Genomic DNA, 23,215 nt, shown 5'->3' on the forward strand with positions numbered 1-23,215 from the left:
CTACAAATTGTAATATGCTTTCATTTTTATTGATCTTAGACTATTGTAATTGTTGGTGTAAAATTTGATAAGTTAACCGAACTTTAGCCTTAGGGCCTCTTTAATTGAAAGTCATGAATCTAAATCTGGTCTAGAAAGTAAAAAGTCTCGAGCCTTGTCAATTAACTTTGACTTAATGGCTGCTAAAACATTTTTATTTTGTTCAATACCATCATTTGTAAAATAAAATTGGTAAAACTCATCTATAGATATTATAAAACTTTCCAAATGGTTTTGAATTCCAGAGAAGGTTGGTAAGAGAGAAGTATGGAATCTTATGTTTTCCATTTTAATATTTAAATTAGGCTTGGATAAATTAGAATCTAAAGTTAAGTTATCTTATAGGTTACTTACGCTATCTAAATTATTTTGATCGGAAATATTTTGACTACTTAAATTAGAAATGTTAGAATTTTCGTTTTCAACTACTAAGCCTAAAGATGCCCTATTTCGTATTAATATGTTTTTTAATTTTTGCGACGGATATGGACTAGACATTAAATAATGGCAATTCAAACAAAAACTTACAGTACAATCAAGGGATGACCCATAGAGCTTGCACAGTAGAGGTTCACGACCAAAGGAGTCCCTATAAAGGCGTGGCTTGAATCATTCTGATCCAGATCAGATGTTTGGGAAGGCAGTGGCCTTGGATCAGCTAGGTCCCTGACAACACGGTAGGCGGCTTAGCAGTTTCTCGGCTTGGTCTTCTCCAAAAGGATCGCAGTACCAAGGGTTGCGGTACTTGGGGTTGGTCGATGTCTTCAGATTCTTAATGGATAGTGATTTGACAATCACTTTTACACAACGGTGCACCGATAAAGGGGAAAATTGCACTATCCTGTACGCAGCGCCAGTTAAATTCAGATATCAATGAACGGTCTTTTAAAAAACATTTATTAATACAAAAGGTCCTTAAAACTAGGTGAACAAAAATATGAACAGCAACGGTATTAGCCGAGCCTTTGACACAATATTATTGTTAACGCTATAGGTATTACCAGCGATTTCTTAAATATAAAAATAGTCCTAAGCTAAGCATTTTATAATGTAATATAAACAATTAATTCTGGTTTAAGGATATGTCTAGCATACTACTGGATACGATGTTTAAAACTACTTACGTTTCACTTTTGAGCAAGCCCAAATTCGCAAGTTATAACTATTACATTGTCACTACCTTCCTTACTTTATGACGGTCGGTACGCCAATGAGTCTTTGACCAAATTGGCCAAAATATCCCAAGGTTTCTAATTATGTAAAAAAAGGGTACTTTAAGCGGACATTTTTCGCGGAAAATTAGTATTGATTTATTGAACTTTCAACTGCGCCCCCTAGTCAAATTTCAAACTTCCAAAAAAAACTTCCAATGAAGTTAGATTAAGAGTTTCCGAGATATAGTAATCCATGCTTACAGGAATACACTGTATAAATTTAATTAAGCTGTTAAATTACTAGAGCCCATGCTACTCTAGCCATCTTTCTTAAGGCCGTTACACAACAGCTCGAGAACGACAACGGAAAGAAAGTTAAAAGACATTATTTTCAGTATACGGAGGTGCAATGGCTTCCCGCTAACGAGAACATAAAGAATCCCTGGAACAGTAACGAGAAAGTTGGCCCAGTTTCATCTTTTTTGTTCCTGATTCCTTCCCGAAACCAATAAAAATGATTTTGCATTTCTAATGTGATAAATCCCGAGAAATAATTAATGACATAACGGAAGCCTATGGCTCTGAACATCCACCCATGTAAATTTATAAACTATAACACCAGATACCATTAGAACCATACTGAAATATTGTTTGTAATTAAAATATTGGGAATCACTATTTATAGGACTTTCCACCAATAGCTCTCAGGATTTTTGGAAAACTTCATCTGTTATAGAAATGGGTACCAAGGGGCAGTCCAGTCATTTTTAGTTGGTGTTTTTAAATATATGCGCTGAAATATTTCTCATAGAAACTCACATGTTTCTAAAATGATTCTGGAAACAATGGAGTATCCTAACCTAACAAAATATTCTATAATGATGCTCCATGGGCTAAATATTTTATAGTCATTGCTAAACATAGCTGTGCTATCATAGCATTTTTACTGTTTGTTGGGTGTAAATTAAAAGAATCAAAAATAGTAAACTAATTTAATTAAACAATTACACTACTAAACACGATCACTTACTAACACTCAAACTATTTTTTTTATTATAACTATTGAGTTGGGTTGGGTTAAACACTTACCAGCCTTTACACTCTTAAATTTTATATATCAAATGAGAGATCCTTGCCAATTAATTAATAAAAGTTTTTAATTAAAAAAATATATATAAACAGATGTTGCATGTTAAAATACAAACATTGAACAATAGAAAATTCACTTACAACTTCAAGTAAGTAAGTTTTCCAAGAAATTCCAAGTGAAAACCGCAATTTATTCCTTCCACTAACTTTGTTAATAACTGCCGACTTTTACCTAAACTTTATGGACTTTTGTCCAGTATGGCAATACTGCTGTATATTCTCGTACAAAGTTGACATATTGCAGAGTTTTCGCATAGCAATGTCTTGAATAAAAAAATTACGTCATTTTGTAAGAAATTTGTTGCAAAATCGTTGGGTTTTAAATTGCTCAACCACCGTTCTAAAGTATCATCATCATCTACATAATTAATTTAGAGACCATATTCAAAATATATACCAGAAAGTTTATAAAACCCAAGATGTTTATTTTTTAGAGTAAGTATTAAAAAAACTAAGGGTGTTTTGGCAAAAAGGAACCAAAAACAAGAAAAAATATCCATGGATAATACAAAAATTTCTATTATGGGCGTTTAGTTATCTATAATTACGTTTCGTTTGATTGTACATTTATAAAGAATTTTCTTTTTTGTTTCCATTTGCGGGCAATTATGCCGTGGCCTTTAATATCTCAAACATAAAATTACGAAAGCAAAAAACAATTTAATTTTCCTTGATAAGTTAATAACAAAATATTTTATTAAAATTTTAAGATAAAATGCAACAAAATTATAAATATAACCTAAAGTCGTCACAATACAGATATTCTGCTGTCATCACTTCGAATAATAATAATCTGATTATATATATTCCCAAGTCAAGACTAGTCTCCATTTAGGAAAATTAATATTAATTTTCTAATAATTATTAAAACTATTTAAATTTTAAATAAGGGACACATTTTTCAACACATCACATCCATAGCTAAGACTATCAATATATAACATTGGGTTTTACTATTCGGGGCATATGTTGTTATAAAATCAGTTGAACTAGGATCGTTCAAGTATATTATTGAAAATATGTAGATATATTCAAAATCTATATATGAAAATTACAAATCATTCAGTAAATCATTAGTGCCATTACTAACTTTTAGAACTTGCTCCATAAGCACTTGATTAGTTTTTAGAATATTTTGTACGTTTACAATTTCAACACTTAAATTCATAAGCTGCTTTTTCAAATCAGCAATTTCTACTTGAATTTGGTTATTTTCAACCATATTTTCTTGACTACTTATTAAAATTTCTGCAGGTTCTTCTTTTTTACACATATATCCACACCTTTTTCTTCGTTTCTGTTGCTTCCTAAGAATCCCATAAGCTTCTTGTAGTAAATGATGAGAAAGTAATTTACTCCGGCTATAAACTTTAGCTTTGAAAGAGGAATATTCCTCATCAGAAGATATTAATATATCCCATTTAAAGCATTTTACTAAGAATTTTTGAGGAATATGATCAGCAAGCAAAGACTTTTCTATGCAGTTGACTAGCTGTACGACCTTAGTAAGTTTGGTGAGCCTCGCAGAGGTTTTCAAGGATTTAATGTCATTCACTGCAATACCAATTAATAAATTGAGCATAATAATACTAACGCAAAAAACAAATGTTGCATATATTACTTCTGATGATCCTTTTAACATATAAATACTTTCTTCTTTACTAGGCTTAGTAATAAGCTCAAGGTTCATCTCTCCTACAGCCATTACGGAAACAGTTAGAAGCCCAATATATATATTGGAAAATACTTCCGATTGTGGAAAAAGGACACAAAAAGTAACTGTAAAACCTATCAGAAGTGAAAAGAAAACTAAGAGAATTTTTGCAAATTCTCTTTGCACGGAGATATACATAGCAACATAGGTGCCAAAAAAAGGAAATTGTCCCAACATGAACATGAGGTTAACCCAGCTCAGGAGAATAGCGAAAGCACTTACGTGATTTTGCCATATATAAGTCCGACCAGTGTAAACAAAAGATATTAGAAACACTGTGATGATACATAACCAGTCAAGAATATTCTCTATGTAGGAAAAGTAATCAAAAAAAGAAGAATATCCATGAAAGCCACATATTTTTCGAAACATTACACCGAAAGCTAAGACTACCAATATATACCATTGGGTTTCAATGATCTGGGGATTATTTACTGTAAAACGAGCTAAAATAGAATGGTTTAAGCATAACTCTTTATCTTGAAGATAAGAAGAAACCGTAACGTTTTTGCTAAAATTGTAGCAGTACCTGGCTAAACCCGTTACAACATACGATGACATCATTGTTACAAACAAAAAACACCAAAGAGCCTTTAAGATAAAATATTTTTTAACTTTATCCCATTTAAGATAGATAAAAGCGCGACAAACTGGGTGCAAAAGTAGATCTTTATGACCTTCATCAATTAAAGTTGCTAAAAATAAGGCTTCTCTTGGATACGCATGGCGTATTATGGGACAAAAGTCTATTTGGAATTCGAATTCTTTGCTGCAAGAATCGTGATCTTTGTTTAATAATATAATACAAGAATCTAGTTTTTTTCGTATAGTATCTACAGATGTCGGAGTTTTTTGACAAATATACTTTAAAGCCGTTTTTCCTTCTTTGCATTTAGCGGTCACATCTGCTTCGTTCATAATAAGGACATCTACACATTCTGGTAATTGGTTTTGGGCAGCCAAGTGTAAAGCAGTCAAGTTATCTTTATCTTTTGCATTAACATCTGCTCCATATCTAAAATGTTAAAAATTGTAAAAACAGTATAAGTATTAAGTACATAACAACCAACTTTATAAAGGTATCAACGATTTCACATGAACAGTTTTTTTGAGTAGATTTTCGAGTTAATGTTAAGTGTAATGGGGTTCTCCTATCCATGTCTTCAGAATTCACATTTATACCTTCCTTTCCTAGAAGATGTTTTATGGAGGAAATACAATGAGCTTTAGCTGCCAAGTGAAGAGGAGTACGATTTCTAAAAATATGAATAAAGATAAGTTACGGAGTGGTAAAAAGTTCCAAAAAATTTAATAACAATAAGGCAGATTAGAATGTTAGGTTCTATAGGGCGATATAAAAAGAACTGCAGGTTTTTTGAATGAGTAACAATATGAATTAGGAAAGCAACAATATTTCTCGTCTGTTCAGAGAATAGAGATAACAAACAGATATATATACAGATAATATTTTTAAAAAACATTCCAGCAATACTTACTGAAGGTAAATGTTAACTGAACATGTCTAGAACTTTAGTTCTGCACTACTCAGGGATTTTACAAAATGAAAAAACTACGGTAATAGCAAATGGTAAGTGAATTAGAACTATTATTCGAGGAAGCCAGAAAAAAATGGACACAAATTATTTTAATACTGAAATAATCCTATATATATAGTGAAATTCACATTCACTAACTTACTTATGATCCAACATTATGATGCCACCAAATTCCAGCAATATTTTCACACAATCTGGAAATGAACTTCGAGCAGCTAAGTGCAATGCTGTTTGCTGATTTTTCTTTGTTTGCAAATTAATGTTTGCTGTATGATATGAAAGTAACATTCGAAGACATTCAGACTTTCCTAAACTTGCAGCTAAATGAATCGGTGATAGGCCTGAGATGTTTAGTTGGCTTACGTCAGCACCTATAAGTAATATTCATAATTCAGATGAAATTTTGATTTTATTGGAAGAAAATGAAGTAAAAATTTGAATAATATAAGCAGAGTATTAATAAATTTGGAAAGCGCAGTTTCTAAGCGCTCATTATAAATAAAATTTACAATAAAAAGACCATGAACTCTAACTAGATCAATATCAGGTTAAATGTGTGTCCATTCAGAAAATTTATGTTACTCACCATTTTTACATAAGACGTCCAGACATTTTATCGCATTGGCTCTAACAGCACAGTGTAGAACTCCTTCCAAAATACAGCTGTCATTGGTAAGAGCCCTAATATCAGCTCCATGTTCTAAGAGTATTGATACAGACTCTGGATAGCCACCAAGAACTGCACAATGGAGAGGAGAGTAGCATTTATATATTGTGTTTACAGAGTGACCTTGGTTGGATAGAAGATGATCAAGTGCATCTGTGCAGCCACTAAAGGCTGCTAAGTGAATCGAACTAAGGCCATAGGTTTGTTCATAGAAGCTAAAAAAGTAGTTAGTTAATTTGAAAACCTAAATCCTACTGTAGTTTATTTATTTACTTTTGCACGAAAACTGGGTTTCCAGAATAGTACAATATAAGATCGTAAGGAATCAGATAGATTTTTGTCTTTATTTAAAGAATATTTTTTATAATACTTAAAAATATGCAAAATCTTAGAATCTAAATTTCTGATCTGAGAATCTGTATTAATAAAGAAAACGATATAACTAAAATATTGATTAATCAAGTGTAGAACTAGAGAAACTGAAACATCTAAAAAGCAATTATATATCGTGCAATTCATCATATACCAAAACTCTACTGAAAGCCTTTATCAACATATTAATCTGTTTGAAGGAGCTCAGCAATGATCCTTTAAGATACAGAAGCAGATCACGATACCAATTTATAGGAAAAATGATTTTTTACGGCTTTAAAGTTATAACAAATATGTACAATATTTACCTTATATCAGCTCCAGCATTCAACAACTGTGGGAACAAATCTTCTCGTTTTAAAAATGACGCCCATAACAACCAGATATTTTGTTCTAACTTATCAGAGGCTTTTAACTTGTCTGCCAACTTTTCTTTAGTAATAGTCAGCCAATAAATTTCTGAAAATTCATCTAGACCAACTTGTACTGATATCAGTCTTCTTAGATCTTCCAGGCATGTCTTAATTGCATCATAGCTTAAGTAGGTATGGTTGACTGTAAACAAACTCTCGGAAATATTAGTTGAATTATCGGTTAAAGATGATATAGCTAAAACAGATTGATAATAAATAAATATTTTACAGCGCAATATTTAATTAAATTCATATTTTCGATTTAAAAGTAAATGTTAGAATCCGAATTCAAATAACTATAAATCATCAAGCTTAATAAATTATAGTTTTTATATGCAAGTATCGAAAATATATTTTTTTACATTAGAGTCATTAAGGGTAAGTGTGCGCAGTGGGAAAGTGTGCGCATGTCATATATCTTTACGAAAATAGTAGGGAGCGGAGTTCCGTTACCAATGTTACCATGCAAATCAGTACGGCTAAATCACCTTTAAGAAGCAGATGTGCGGTCAGTTATCACCGTCTTCTTTTTCAGCCACGTGCAAAATATAAATTTTAACCTATTTCTTAAAATTTTTGGGCAATTTTGTTTTTGTGTTATAGGTTGTGTATAAAGATAAATCCGGTAAGTTTTAATTTAGTGTATAGAAGGTTCCATAGAAAATTATTTACCTCCATTGGATTTTTATATGTTTTTCTTATTTTTCAAATTTTTATAGTATATTTTTTTGTTGTTGTCTGGGGTAAGTGTACGTAGGGTATACGCGCATAAGTATACGCGCGCACACGTGCCCCGTCACTTCCATTTACTTATATTTCTTTATTTTTTAGCAAAATGCCCCGAAATTACCAAAGAAAAAAAACAAAAAAAGCGTTAGTGACTCAAACCCAAATAGACGAAGCATGAAACCTGATTGGTCAAGGTGTTAGCCAAAGAAGAGCCGCAGAGAAGAAGAGCCGAGAGTTGGAATTAGTGAGTCAGCTTTAAGAAAAAGACTGGCCTTAAAGTCTGTTGCAGTTTCGCTAGACCGCTTTAGACCGACATTTACTGACGAGCAAGAGCGCGAAATCGCTGAGTATTGCTTAGCTATGGAAAATATGTTTTATGGTATTACGATTCACACCTTACGCAGATTAGTTTTTCAATATGCCGAAATTAACAATATTCGTAATCGATTTAACAAAGTTTCTAAGATGGCAGGAAGGATGAAAGGTGAACTTCTTGATGCAGGGCCAACTGGCTGTGTTGGTATGGTATCCGACTCAGGATATATAAACACAGACTTGTTTAGGCAGTGGCTGTATCACTTTAAGGGTCATGCCCGTCCCCAAAAAGAACCGCCAGTTTTATTAATATTGGACAACCATTCATCGCACATCAACCTAGAGGCATCCAATTATTGCAGACAATTGGGAATTGAAATTCTTACACTTGCTCCACACACCAGCCATAAGATCCAACCCCTAGACAGAAGTTTTTTTGGTCCTCTAAAAGCTAAATATTCTGTAGAAAGTGAGCGCTGGATGAATCAACATCCTGGAAGAGCAATAACGCAGTACCAGGGAGCTGGCCTTTTTAACGAGGCCTAGAAACAAGTAGCAACAGTTGGGAATGCTGCATCTGGTTTTTCTGTCACTGGGATATTACCGTTTAATGACGGCATTTTCCAAGAACATGACTTTTTGCCCGCTTCGGTAACTGATGTTGAAAATATTCGTCAGCAAGAGGAGATAACCACCAACGCTGAAGAATTAAATGAAACAACCGAACTTCCTGCGACCAATGAGGAGAAGGTAGATGACCATGTAGATCATTATTAGCCCTTTTCCAAAAGCATCAGTTTCGCAAAAGAGAAAAAGAAAGGCCCAAAAATCTGAAATTGTCACATCAAGTCCTTTTAAAGAAGACTTAACCAAAAATGGACGAAGAAAAAAGTAATAGAAAGAAAAAAATAATGAATTTGCGCAGTGTTTCTCCCCAAGCGGGACCGTCTACCCTAAAAAAAAGAGATGTAAAAAAGAAAATTTTAATTGAAAATATAAAATAATATTTTTGCCCACTTTGCAGTGAAAAATTTGAAGAGCCTCCGAGTGAAAATTTGATTCAGTGTTCCAAGTGTTCGGAGTGGTGGCATGAAGCATGCACATCGTACGAAACTGGAATTTTTGTGTGCGATTTGTGTCAATAAACTCGTGCGTACACTTATACCTAAAGCTACGAACACTTACCCTTATTCGCGGACAAGTGTGCGCAAACTGCCTTAAAAATTTTTTTTTGTATTATCTGAGAAAAGTTTAAGTTTAACTGTATATTATGTTTATGTATTTATTAGGCATACCTAAACGTAATAAATATTCTTTTTATACAATTTTGACTTTTACATTTTTTATTTTATGCGATAAAAAACACAAAACTGCACACACTTTCCCCAATCGACTCTAAATATGATTTAGTTGTCATTAATGAAAATCATCTATGCACCATCAACGTGGATTGTAGAAAATATGTTTTCAAAATAATTGAGAATGAAGGAGATTAGCACTTTATTAATGAACATTAATCCTTTAATGATCCCGATAAATCTTCTGATATAACGGTAGTGATATTTGATTGCATAATTTAAGATTTAATAAAGGTATGTTATTGGGCCACAAAAACTATGCCAACAGCATCCATAAAGGTTCTACGTCCCAACTCGAACTGATAGGACATAAAAGAATCCGTACAATCTGTGAGGCTAACTTAATATCTGACTCACATGATTTTCGGTTATAACTTTGATTCTGCTTTCGAAGTTGCGTATCTAAGCAAAGAAGAGTGGAACAACAGCAACCGTAGGATTCGTAGATTTGATTCTAATAATATCTTATGCAACCATGAAAGCACTTGCTAAGCCTAGGGTTACAGCGAAACTGTCTAATGGAACTGTTAAGATAAAATACCAAAGTTACTGAAAAAAAAGCGCGAAAGCTAAGCGCTAGCGCTAATGCGAGAGTTAAGCAGATCTAACATGTTTATGAAATGTTTCCATAAATGAAAAAAATACCAGAGAGCTTTTAACATTCAGAAGGGATAAACTGAGAACAATTATAAGATATTAAACAAGATATATGTCAATTAAGTGACATCTTAATATAACTAGAAATGGTGTGTAAAATGGAGACCTGATCTATCGTCTTCGTATTACTATGTAATGATATTTACTTCGATTACATCTTATTTTATTATTGCAGTTTCACGATATATTTTCATCTGTAAGAGTTTGATTCTAGATCCTGATACTGGGTATTAGAAGTTCCATTCTTATATTTAAAGCAGGTGCCCTGATTGCGGTGCCTTAATTAATCAGCTCATTTTTGTGCTGTTCTTTGGACATCAGAATCATTTTGGTTATACATACTGAAATTTTCAGTAATTCTTTATCAAACTACCGCATAGAAATAATCGACTAATAAAAGCCTAGATTCACAGTATATACGTAATTATGCTTGTTTATTAATTTCTCTTTGAAAATATTAAAACACTAAAAATACCTCAGAATCTAAATAGTTTCGAACTTTACACCAGTTGAAAGGAACATGTTGATTTTGAAAATATGCCAGCGATTATGATGGTATATCAAACATCAAACATTTCCTCACGTTGGTCCGGATTAACTGCAAATATACACAAGCGCTATATAATTTAATTCGCGCTTAAAATATGCCTTTGAATGTTTTACTATAAAGATGGACGGAAACTGTTTTTTTTTAGAAGTAATAATTTATTGATTTATATAAATATTGTACCTCGACTATTTGTTAGACACTTACTTACATTATATTCTAAGGGCAATTTTCAAAATAATGCACCAAATAAAGCCTTTTATGGCTTTAAGTACGGCCCTGCCCTATCATAAATCGAAGCGAATTAGACGCTTTATTAACTGCGTATATGGAGCCATATTGAGTTAGGCGCTGTAGTAAAGGCAGGACCGTAGGAAGATCAATGTATCTCTGTTTATATCTAGTTATTAACTGATTAATCAAGAGAGGAAGTTACTTTGAACTTTGAGGATTAAGGATGAATTTTTGTCTGATCGCAGAGAATCTTATTTGTTCTTTATATTTTACTTGTCTACCCAAAATCCAGTTTGTTACACACTTTAAACTGGTTCAAAAGTGAGAACAGCGCTGCACCTTATATGAGCTATAATTTCTTGTATTAAAATCATTTCTGCCGTTTTTTAAATCTTTATTCTTGTAGAAGTCTCGCCACATAGCCTTCACTTCACTGATTTATAAAATATTAATCCATTTTTAAGTGATTTTGAGTAAATCAATACTGGGATTATGAGCATTCAGATGGTCCAAGAATTCATTTAGATTCCTTTTTCTATGGTTTCAAACTGAAATCCTGATAGCACAGATTATTTCCAGTAAGCATCTACGAATGTTAAAAGAATGATACTGATATGTTTCTTTTTTGATTTATATTGCTTTTTTATTATGTTCTAACCTGTTGTCATATTTCGCAATCATAAATTCACAAGGAGAGGGAATTTTATGAATTCCGGATTTTAACGTAAAATAGGCAACAGTGGTAAAAGTCGTAACAATTGACATTTGAAAGTAAACAAGTTATTGTTGAAACATATGCTAAATATTATGATAAAACGACATTCAGGCGTTAAAGATCTTTGGATCACAGAATGTTTAACTTAGACTTATGCCATTACTCATTGCTACGTCACTGGCCTTATCAAAAAATTTACCATTGGCTATTATATAAAAAATAATTTCTTATTTGGCAGAGAAGTTATACCAGACAAATAGACAGAAAAAGTTATACCAGATACATTCAACCCCAAATTCGACGAGATAAAGAGATAACGATCTTTTAGATGTCACTATTCTTAAATTGGCAACTGAGACCCTCGATCATAACAAAACAAACATTACAAAAAGATCATGACAAGCATCCTTACTATAGATTGGATAGACATCCCTGAGGGACAAGGAAGGAAATATATGGCTAAACAGTCCTAAGGCAACTTAAGAGGTAAAAGGGAGGATCTGGGTAAACTGATAGAGTAGATATGACAAATCTTTTGAATTAAGGTATATTAGGCAAGAAAAATCACAATGATTTAACTAATAAAATATGATAATAATGAAAGGTATAAATAATATATATAAACTTCTAAAAAAGAAAAAAATATAATTTCGATATGATATGCACTTAATTTTCAAGTGTAATAGATTTTCTAAAAATAAGTTCTGTTATGTTTTCAATATAAATATAAGTAGCAAATAGTTTATATTAAAGTGCACTTTGATTGAAAAGCATCTGTCGGCAATAAAGTTTTATTCAAAGAGCATATTTACTCGCGGATGGATCACGAGCTACGTAAAGCAAATTGAGATAATTCAGTTAATTATAATTCAGAATTAAATATAAAACATACTTGAAACTTTTAATTAAAACTTTTTATTTAACCATTTATTTATAGAAACAAAAATATATTTAATTTTCTTGGGGACCGTAGTTATTGCATTTTTATTAATTGAAGCATACAATTAAATAGTAGTAATTTTACTTAGTTCTCAATTCGTATTTTTTTTTGTCGCATTAGGAACTCATCAAAAGGGGTTATAATATTACACTAGTGGACATAATACTGTATAACTTTAAAGTTTTGATCTGTTTTACGTAACTATTACTTCTATATATATATACTAACTATATAAAAATTACAAACTGAGCAAACACTCTTTTCTCGCTTATGTAAAAAGATTGCCAATATCGATCCTATTGTAGCATTTTTACCGCTTGTTTAAGTGTGAGTTAAAACATTCGATAGACAAAAATAGGCAACTGATTTATAACACATGTACACACTAAATACAATGGCTTAAGACTAATAGAAATATTCATTGACACTGTATTTATTTCTTACAACTTATTTTGATTTAAAAGTCGCGCCAAAATTCACCACTATTATTAGGTAGATTATTGTTCTGGAACATTCGCCAACCTTCTACGTGTCCCCTGAGATGTCACGAGGTGTGCTCGTTCTATCTTTGTCGCACCTTCGGGTCTAGATAGCCAACGAGATTATTCCCGATACCGGAGAACAGCTGCTATACTCGCGGCTGTTAAGATCATTCCGCTATATTATTAAAATCACTAAACTTAAGTCAAATATAGTGAGTTTCTTTTATAATTTTTTCAAGGGATCAAATATACCCTAAACCACCTCGCACTAAATGTTCTACAAATTATGTCAGACTTTAGAGTGACTTAAAAAAGAAAACCTAAAGCCAGATTTATGCCAGGGATGATGTTAAAGTAGATATGTATTTATAAATAAGTATTTATATATATATTACGATTTTACTTAGAAAAAAAATACTAAGACTTAATAAATTTAAAAAAAAAACAATTTTCAATAAGAATGGATGAATCCCAATTTACAAAAACTTGTTTAGGAAAAAATAGCTTACACGTTAAACTGATTAATAATAAACTAAGAGTTGACATTAAACTTAGTGAAAAACAATATTTCCAGTCTCAAAAAATATAAATTCAACTTCAGAATCAAAATTTTGGGACTGTATAAACAAAATCTGTTTTATATAAACGATATACCACGCTTAGGAAACTCGATGATTATTATAAACCCACGTTTCAAATTACTAAAATCATGACAAATGTATAAATTAAGAAGTCTTTGGGTTAGTCGGTCCTAACGTCGTTAATAGATAAATTTTTTAATACCCGTAAATTAGATATTATCAAACCGTTACATAACAGTAGTGATGGGCAGATAGTATCAAAATATATTACCTTTTTTATAGACCTGTTTTCCTTTTCTCAATTGTTTTAAAAATATTTCAGCGTTATATATTATCGAATTTCCAATTGGGCTTTAGAGAAGAAAGAAAAATCTTACACAGGGTGCAATTCAATTTCAACCATACGCACATCAAAATGGTCTGGGAGACAAGGAATAAGCTCGTTATACTTTTAGACGAAAAAATGCGTATCCAAGATAAATTGTTTTTATTATTTTAGACATTTCTTTTAATATAATTTATCACATATATCACAATGATATATTTTGTCATTAATAAATAAATAGTTAAAACTCTTCAAGACTGTATGTAATATATACAGTACAAATGATTACTGCCAGTGTAGTGAAAATGTATTTTAATTATGCCTGCAACAAAATCAATACGCAAAGGCAACATCATAATCGTGAAATACGTTTACAAGCTGTTGCTATAATACAAGCTGGTGTGAACATTTGTGACGTCGCAGAAGCTGTAAATTCAACCAAGGGCACTATAGGAAGGTTGTTGTAGAGATTTCAAGAGACTGATGATATTGGTCCAACAAGAGCGACATAACCTATACGTGCTAGGTTTATTTAGCTTCAGGCAATTACGAAAGCTCAATATTACTGCCAATCAGTTAGGAAGTGCGCTTCAAAATTGTCATAGGGATTGGTGTCAATGCTCAAACAATAAGGAATAGATTAACAATTTTAACAATGTTTTTAAACAGTTGTCATCAAACCTTCCGTTAGAACTCCAGTACTATCCAGCAAGGAGATTAGGATGAGCCAAAGAACATCAGAATAAGTATGCATTCTTTTTTACCGATGAATCAAGGTTTGGTTTAGGTCCTGATTCAAAAAGGCTGAGGACGTCTAGCTTGCAAATAATAGTGAAACTTGTTTGTGCCTAATTGTGGATCTTTCCACATGCTTCTGATACTGTTTGCCATGAAACACTTCTTAAAAATCTTGTAACCTGTGGATTAAGAGGGAAGATATTTGTTAAAAAGCTATTAAACAAATAGGAAGCAGCGTGTATCAATTGATGGATGTTTAAGCAATAAAAGAAACGTTACGTTTATTGAACCACAAGGAACTATTATAAGTTCTTTGCTTTTTGAGATTTATGTAAATGATATGCTTCATTCAAAACTAAAATAGATGATTGCCAGTTGATGACACTGCTTTAATATATAAGGCAAAATATTATCACATTAAAAAGTCAAGTTAAATATGTCTAATTAAAAAACTGGTTTTTAATAAAACGAATTAATGCTAAACGTAAAAAAAAACAAAATATTCGATTTTTTCAAGCTATAAACAGTTTCTCCCGGAACTTGGCAATATCAAAGATGCAAATAAAATATCTATTAAATACCTTAGTTTAAAAAAAGACAATTTATTTAGATAGGGCTTATATATGTAAATGCAATAGTTGAGAACACTTCTTCGAAGGTTTATGTATCTTAAATATTTAAGTATAATTCAGTTCAGAGATCTATTATAATCTTTGATGTGCCGCGAATAGTCCGTGTGCCGGTGTTGCTTGTATTGTCATATGACATGCATGTTTAAATCGCAAAATTTTATCACCTCAATCACAGCCACTCAAGCGTGAAAAGTTGCACAGGTCCGGCCTTAAAATTTATTTGTATTTAAAACTTTATTATTCGGGATTTTTGGGTTTAGTTTTATTAAGTTAGAAATTCAGGATAGTTGATAGCAAGAATATATTTAATTTAATTATAAGATTTAAGTACGTAAAATCAGTTTAACCAAAAATTTTAATTTAATAAGTTTAGTTTTTAGCGCCATCAGTGGGATGTTTATAACAAGTAACGAGAGAATAGGTGGTATGAATTACTTAGGCCTATGTATTCTGTGGATTAAAGCATTAAAGATTTACTTTTTGACACAAAAGGGTAAAATGTTTTGGTTTATCTTCAAATTTTATAATTTTCTTTTTTTTGAGTATTGAGATTTATTTTTATTTTGTGGTTATTATTAACAGGAATTTTGGCTGCCACATTCAATGTCCTTTATTATTGTTTTTTTTTAAATTAATACATATTATTATATATATTATTATAATAATATACTCATGAAAACCCCCATCTCTATATTTAGTACCAACATCTTTGGATATAAAGTAATTTTGTAGTTTTGTAGTAGAAAAGTGGAAGTATATTTTTTAAATAAACTTTTACATTAAAAATCATGTCTGTAAAAGACACAAGTTTTACTTATAAAAAAAACACACTTTGCATCCTGAATTTTATATCAACTATTTTAAAGGCGATAGACCCATACTTAAAGATCTCTTTAAAAAACACTACGAAAGTAATACAAAAACGGCCCAAAAATTTATCTGGGTACGGCCCCGTAATCCTCAAAATCTGTGGGACAGAGAGAGATACACAAACACTTCCACAACTTAAAGATGGAATCGCCAGATCGCAGGTGTTTTATCTTTGTTTAATAGACTAGCTAAAAAGAGGTGACAGTCTGGGAGTGTCGCAAGTGTTTAACATGATTTGTAAAATGCTTGCATTTTAGTCCGCGGTCAATTTTTTGATATTATTTTCTTTTTTAAAATTGACATTTTCGAAAGAAAAATAAAAAATAGTGTACAATATGGGATTTTACGTATATTCAAAATGATTTCATAGATAAGTTAGATAAAATTTTGACATTTAAACATGTATATCATGCGGCAGTAAATACGACATAGACGCATGGACTATTTAGTGCGGCATCTGCGACACATCAAAGATTCTAATAAATCTCTGAACTGGACTTTAATTGAATATCTTATATATTGTCCTTAGTGCATCTAAGGAAAGAGTGCATTTATAGATTTTTGCAAGTCATTTAACCTTTCGTATTCTTATGTGGAGGAGGATGGCCAAAAAACACTAAAGAAAACTTAAAACAAATTAAAAGTGGCTTTTAAAAATATTTCTTTATAGAGATAGAATATCCCATAAACAATATTTTTTCCGAAAGTAAAATATTAAATTTGCGTCAGCTGTATTATCTGGAAATTATATAAAAAGTATGAAAAAGGGAAGGATAAAATTAAATATTATTGACAATACTTCTTAAAAATTCTTTAGTATGTTCAACAGCAGCTCATAAACCAAAAATGTACTAATCTCCGAGATTATATAAGATTATATCAGAAATAATGCTATAAAATGGATATTTTTAAAGGTAGAGTTAAAATCTAATAGAAAGGTAATACCTACTTTGACCTAAAACCGTCAAACTACCGACTTACCGATTAAAACTTTATTATCAAACTGTTACCATGTTTACACACAATCGTTAATGCGCATTAGTGAAATGCGAATTAAGACAAAACGCGTGTGTAGACACCCATAAACCGTTTTCTAATTTGCATTGCTTTAAAACGTTTTAAATATGTGGATGATCTCGTTGTAATCCGCATTAAGGTTCCCTGTATACGTTTCCGTGAAAAAATTTTCACTTTGATTTGCTAGTTTGATATTGCAGTTGTGGTGTGCCTTATCGTGTTCTCGCAAAATTTAGAGAATTATATTCTTTTATTAGATATATTTTCAGTAAATCTCCTCAATCTAAATAATTTATCAATAAATTATTTAGGTTGGCAATAAAAAACATCTGGTTAACGTCAACGTTAAAACCTTTTCTTAAAACCGTTGTGTAAACACATGCCAAAGCGTTTTTGCTCTAACTTGCATTAATGTCACGTGTAAACTTAGTACGTGACAGATAAGACACACTCCCGTGCGTGTGTCAAATATCAAATCACACTAAAGTGACATTTTTTTATGGTTTATCAAAACTTTTATAGCTGTTGAATGTAACACCATTGTCAAATAAACGGTTTGATTATTAGGTTCTCAGTTCTTGTCACCAAAAAAATTATCATATGGTCGTAGTGATGTGATTTTAGGGTTTTTGTAGATCCAGATTTAGTCCCATTCTCATATATCTTAATTCGTTTTAACCTTGTCTGAGGCACTATATCTATAAGATGTATTGTAATTGAGGGGTTAATTTGTTATCCCTGATGATGGACATGTTATATGTCCGAAACATGTCGGATTAATAATTTAAAAAAAAAATTTAGTGGAGGATGACCGAAGTATTTTTAGTTACCCATTGAAACTTCACTGCAAGAATGGACACAATGGACTACTTCTTCAAATTCTTGTTCGGTTTTTATTATTATTGTAACTATCGCGAATACGCCAGATGTTCCCTGGTATTCCGAAAACAACTCGCAACATCTCTGAACACACATAGATAGTTGTATTCGCTAATTTTAAGCTCTCGCCGCTAGGAGGCCAGTTCAAATTTGAATATGGGCGCGACTTTTAAATCAAACTTATAGAAAATAAATACAGTTAGATAAATGTTTAAATAAATCAGTTGCCTATTTTTATGCACGAGGGTTTTAATTCACACCTTAACTAACAGTAAAAACGCTGCATTATTATTGCATCGAAAAAATATCATTATGGTCCTATCATATCCTATATTTCAGTACTTTGCTGTTCTTTACAAATGATAATGTGACAGGATCGTACTTAAAACGAGAACGACGACTTTTTAAAAACAAAAATTTTTGATCCACTGAAAAGCTATATTTTTATTGTTTTTGTTATTTTTATACTCATTTATTTATTTTTTTAAGGTTTATTTATTTAGTTTAAGCAAAATTCTAGTGTAATGATTTCAAATAACTGTTTCCTTAAAGTCGAATAAAAAAAACTAAAAGAATATCTAAAATAAAGTATATCGTATAAAGAATATTTTTCATTAGTTGATGTTATTGTTACATTGAATTTGTAGTACGAGTATATTATACTTTTTTGTCTGTTTGCAACAACTAAAAATATTTTAGGTAATAGAATACTTACTTTGCACAGAACCTTCTAAATCGTCATAATTTTTGTAGTTCTTAAGTACGGCATCACAATCCGAAGTCTTTTTCCAATAGTTCACAATGAGTGAGAATACTTTTTTCATTGTTTAATGATTATTGATAGAGTTTAACTGCCAAAACATTCATTGCTGAGTTGCATTTTTTGCGTATATTTCAAGGAGACTGGTATTAAATGAAGTGGTTCATTTATGCTTCTTGTAAAAAAAATTATTATGGTTTTTCCATGGCTTTACACTGCTCATCAGTTAAATACTACTTATTGGTACCAACCTAAAAATAAAATCTCATTAATATAAAAATTAAAATTATAATTATTTAAAAAAATTAAAAAATTGAACTGTTCACTAAAACAACACCCAAAATTTAATTAATATGCTACTTGGAACAGAATGGAAAAATTTCAATTTGATACTTAAGAGGAACCGAGAAAACACCATCAAAAGCAATAATAATCATTCAAATGTTGATTTTTTGAAAACAATTTTTGAGCAGTTTATTTTTTTGTGAAGATAAAATCTTAAATACGCCAATTTATTTGCTAGTCTCGTAACAAATTGGGAGAAGATCACAAGAAGATAAATTATATATTATACCTTGCAGTCTATGCACGCGGTAAAATAATAAGATCTCTCAAACTGGTCCAGGAGACAAGGAAAAAAACCATTTTATTTTAAAACGAAAATTTGCTTCCAAGACAAACTGTATTTATTATTTACTGGACATTGCTTTGAACACACCTAATTATATTCATCAGATTAAGTTATTCTTGTTGATATAAAATAAATAATTTAAATTATTAAAAGAATTTAAATGGCCCGCGCAAGCCTCTGATTTAAATTGTATCGAGCAGGTCTGACATATGTGGAAAAGGCAGGTTTTAAATCAAGGAATAGTGTTTCAGACAAGGAAGAAGTTGCTGAACTGTATACAAGAGTAATGGCTAGAAATTGAGTAAAATGACGTTAAAAATTTAGCATGTCAAACAGATGTTCGACTGTTAATAACAACAGGGGTGCTCAAGAACTTTTTCTTTTTTATTAACTTTCCTTTAAATTTCGTTATCTCGAGTTTTCAACATTCTACTATTTTTTTATGAAAATTATAAAGATGAATTTCGGTGTTCTTGATAAATTATTGTTTAGCAGTTTTTCTTAAAAAAAAATAAGATGTGTTTAATTTCAATATTTTTTCAAATCTTCATTTAATTTCTTACCTTTCAATACCTTTGTCCCCTAGATATATTAATGTGTATGCAGTGCATCCCAAAAGTTATGTCTAAATTCGTTTAAAATTCAGGGGTGTGTTCGAAGAAAAAACGGTCGGACCCGTCGATTTTTATTTCAAGTTGCGCATTTTTGTACGTGAAGTTTGTATATACAATTTTATAGTTTGTATATATAATTTGTGGATAGTAAGGAGAAGGCCCATCAAATGGCCTGCTAGGTCGCCTGACCTAACACTAATGGACTTTTTTTTGTGGGGATACCTTAAGTCGAAGGTATTTGTTAACAGACCAAATAATCTAGACGACTTGAAAGAGAGAATTCGCAGAGAAGTGCGCGCCATAACTCCGGAAATGATTGAAAATGTGCAACGAGAATTTATTGATCGCCTTGGATATTGTCAAGCCGTGAATGGCAACCATTTTAAACATTTAACTTAATTTTGGTTCTTTTTTTATTTGTTATATAAATCGTCTTTTTTTCGATAACTGTTGACTTTAGGTTTAGGACATGATGCATGAAACAAACGTAGAATTCCACGCGAAATTCAAGAATGAAATAAAAAAAAGGTGCTTTCATTTGAAAAAATTAAGTTGATAGTCGTAATTTATTTTTGAGCAACCCTGTATATACAAACTTCACGTACGAAAATGGGCATTTTAAATGAATTTAAACATAACTTTTGGGATGCACTGTATATTAAGAGCGTTCCTAATCATAAGAAACTAATGAATCTATTAATTTAAATACCTATGGGAGTTACTAATGAGAGTTGTTCCATGAATATTAAAAACATCAAGAATAAAAATTATAAAAAATATTAGGCCTGGAAAACCTTGTTGCATCCAAATAAACCTAAAGTAAATACATACAATAAATATTATAAGAACATACATATCAGTTATGCTTATTTAGCCTGTAAAAACTAAGTAATCAAAACATTGTTTAGATTTTTTTTAAATACTTAAATTCTTTCATATTTAATTCTTAGAAAATGTTGGTTTTCTTCTTGCAAGTAAATTTTGATATACTTAAAAAAAAATATATTAAGTTTAAATTTTTTAACCTTTGGAACAGATTTAAGTCTACATTCTTAATTATTAATATTTTTTCTTTTATAAAATTAATTAAAAAAAAACAACTTCGTTTTTTTAAGCTAAATGTTTCACTTTTTTAGTCAAATATAAGAAAGAACCTCTAGATATATGCTAGTCATACATTATAGTATTATTACCACTATAATATTATTTATGTCTTACCTTATAAAAGCGTATTAAGGACGTGCAAAGGTTTCACAATATTTCCGCCTAAGTACACTACAATATATTATTAAGCAAAGAACAAACTGGTATGTTTCGCATCTTAATCTTGTAGAATCTTTTAGAAAAATTTTAATATTTATTTTACAGTACACTAACAAGGTCAATAATGATATACATCAAACAGGTTTTTAACGAAACGATTGAACTATGTTTTTTTTTACTATAAAATGGAATTAATCTATCATTTAAATGATTTGATGCAACTTTTGAATATGTACGTACTTATAATTAGGCCAATAATTAACTTTTGGATTTTAAAGCTAAAATTAATAATGAGTAAAATATGGAGAGTTAACAAAACCATTTGGAATTTTATACAGAAGAGAAAGGTCATTTACCTTTCTTCGATGTTAGGCTCTCTGAATATTCAATTTATTGCCAACAAACAAATCCCTAGAAGTTAAATAATAATTATTGATCCTGTTTTTGAAAGTCTTTTCATTGTGCTTATTTTCATTTTAGCACGACGTTTCGGTTGGAAAGTATGTCTAAAGATTATTAAGTGTAAGCTAATCATAATAAATATTTATATGTTAGAGGTGTGTGTAGAGGTGTATGACGTCTGGTCATACATAAAGTGCTTCAAATCTTGCATTGTCCTAATAGTAAAGTCTCTAGATGTTGGGAATATTACTAATGGTCTGACTAAAGATTTCTTGGTTTTGCATGATGCAAGTTGCTTCCAGGAATCTTTTCTTTCAACGCTGCCTCTTGCATAAAATATTTGCTTTTGTTCAATGTATGCGGTTGCCATTAGACCAAACGTGTTCTGGAAAATCTGGAAAGTTTGCCTGTTCGGGTCCACTTTCGATGTTTTTTTGTTGATCACCCAGTGCTTTATTTCATCTATATAAGAGTATCCACATTCAAGAGGGATTTAGTCTACACAGTTCTTGGTGTCTAATAGGCATTCTGGGTCTTCGATACCAAACCTCGTATTATTCTGTATTCTCGGTTATCTTCGAATTGAAGGCAGTTTTGATGTTGAATTCTCTGGCAATTCCCTTAGCTTTCTTCGTTCCCTTCATGGTCAGATATAAAATCTCAAAATTTAATTTGATCTAATTAGTCTTTATGTGACATTATTAGTAATGTTTGGAAAATTTTCGTTATCATTTTTGATACTTTTATTTCCAAAATGCAAAAAATTGGTCAAGTCTTTACACTCGTCATTAATATATAATTTATGAGGAGACATCTATACAATAGTTTGCATTAAAAGTAAAAACTGGGTAAGCTATTCGAAACAAAAGGAGACACACACAGATAATTACGTACTATTTACCTCACATACCATAATATTATTCTAATACATATAAATAATTATATAAACAAGAGTCTTTCATAAAATTAAATTAATTTGAAAAGCTAGAGGTGTTTACCTCAAATAAATTTTCACATCACAATAACACTAACAAAGACAGTCTCTCTCTTGAATGTTTGTTTGAACTCTTTGAGAGAAACGGAGTAATTCTTTGAACCCATGTCTTGCTTAGTTCCTTAGCTTAAGTCCAGCTTAAAGTTCATTTGTAATATTAAACAGGATGACGCTGGTTTAAAGGAGGACGTTCATGATAAGTTAGATGTGCCCTAAAGTTTTTAAAAATGCTAAAATTGCATTTTGTCAATTAGTGTTTTTTAATAGGTCTATCTTCATCCGTTTTTAAAGTATTGAGGCTTAAAGAGTTACATTGGCAGTTAATATTATTTAACGAAATTCATTAATATTACATACAGGTAATGCAACTGATCACTTTATATGTTAAAGCCATTGAAATTTGATATTTTGAGCGTCGATAATTTATAAACAGTTGCATACAATTCTTTTTTAATTACGATTTTTAAA

General features: G+C 30.9%; 1 protein-coding gene across 2 annotated transcripts; it reads right to left on the minus strand.

Annotated features, from left to right (window-relative positions):
* Nucleotides 1–1,009: 1,009 nt before the first annotated feature.
* On the minus strand, nt 1,010–21,439 carry LOC126741693 (transient receptor potential channel pyrexia-like). Of its 2 annotated transcripts, none has more exons than XM_050448222.1 (7): nt 21,307–21,439; nt 18,799–19,094; nt 6,960–7,206; nt 6,199–6,494; nt 5,755–5,983; nt 5,127–5,312; nt 1,010–5,071 (listed from the first exon to the last, which is right to left on the minus strand). In XM_050448222.1, the coding sequence occupies exons 2-7, from the start codon at nt 18,905–18,907 to the stop codon at nt 3,394–3,396; spliced, it is 2,745 nt and encodes a 914-aa protein (XP_050304179.1). In that variant the 5' UTR covers nt 18,908–19,094; nt 21,307–21,439; the 3' UTR covers nt 1,010–3,393. The 2 variants fall into 2 exon arrangements, with proteins under 2 accessions (XP_050304179.1, XP_050304178.1); XM_050448221.1 differs by having other exon boundaries at nt 6,960–7,260.
* Between the last annotated feature and the right edge of the window lie 1,776 nt (nt 21,440–23,215).

The sequence above is a fragment of the Anthonomus grandis genome, chromosome 10 (genome assembly GCF_022605725.1).
Source record: "Anthonomus grandis grandis chromosome 10, icAntGran1.3, whole genome shotgun sequence".
Taxonomy (NCBI): domain Eukaryota; kingdom Metazoa; phylum Arthropoda; class Insecta; order Coleoptera; family Curculionidae; genus Anthonomus; species Anthonomus grandis.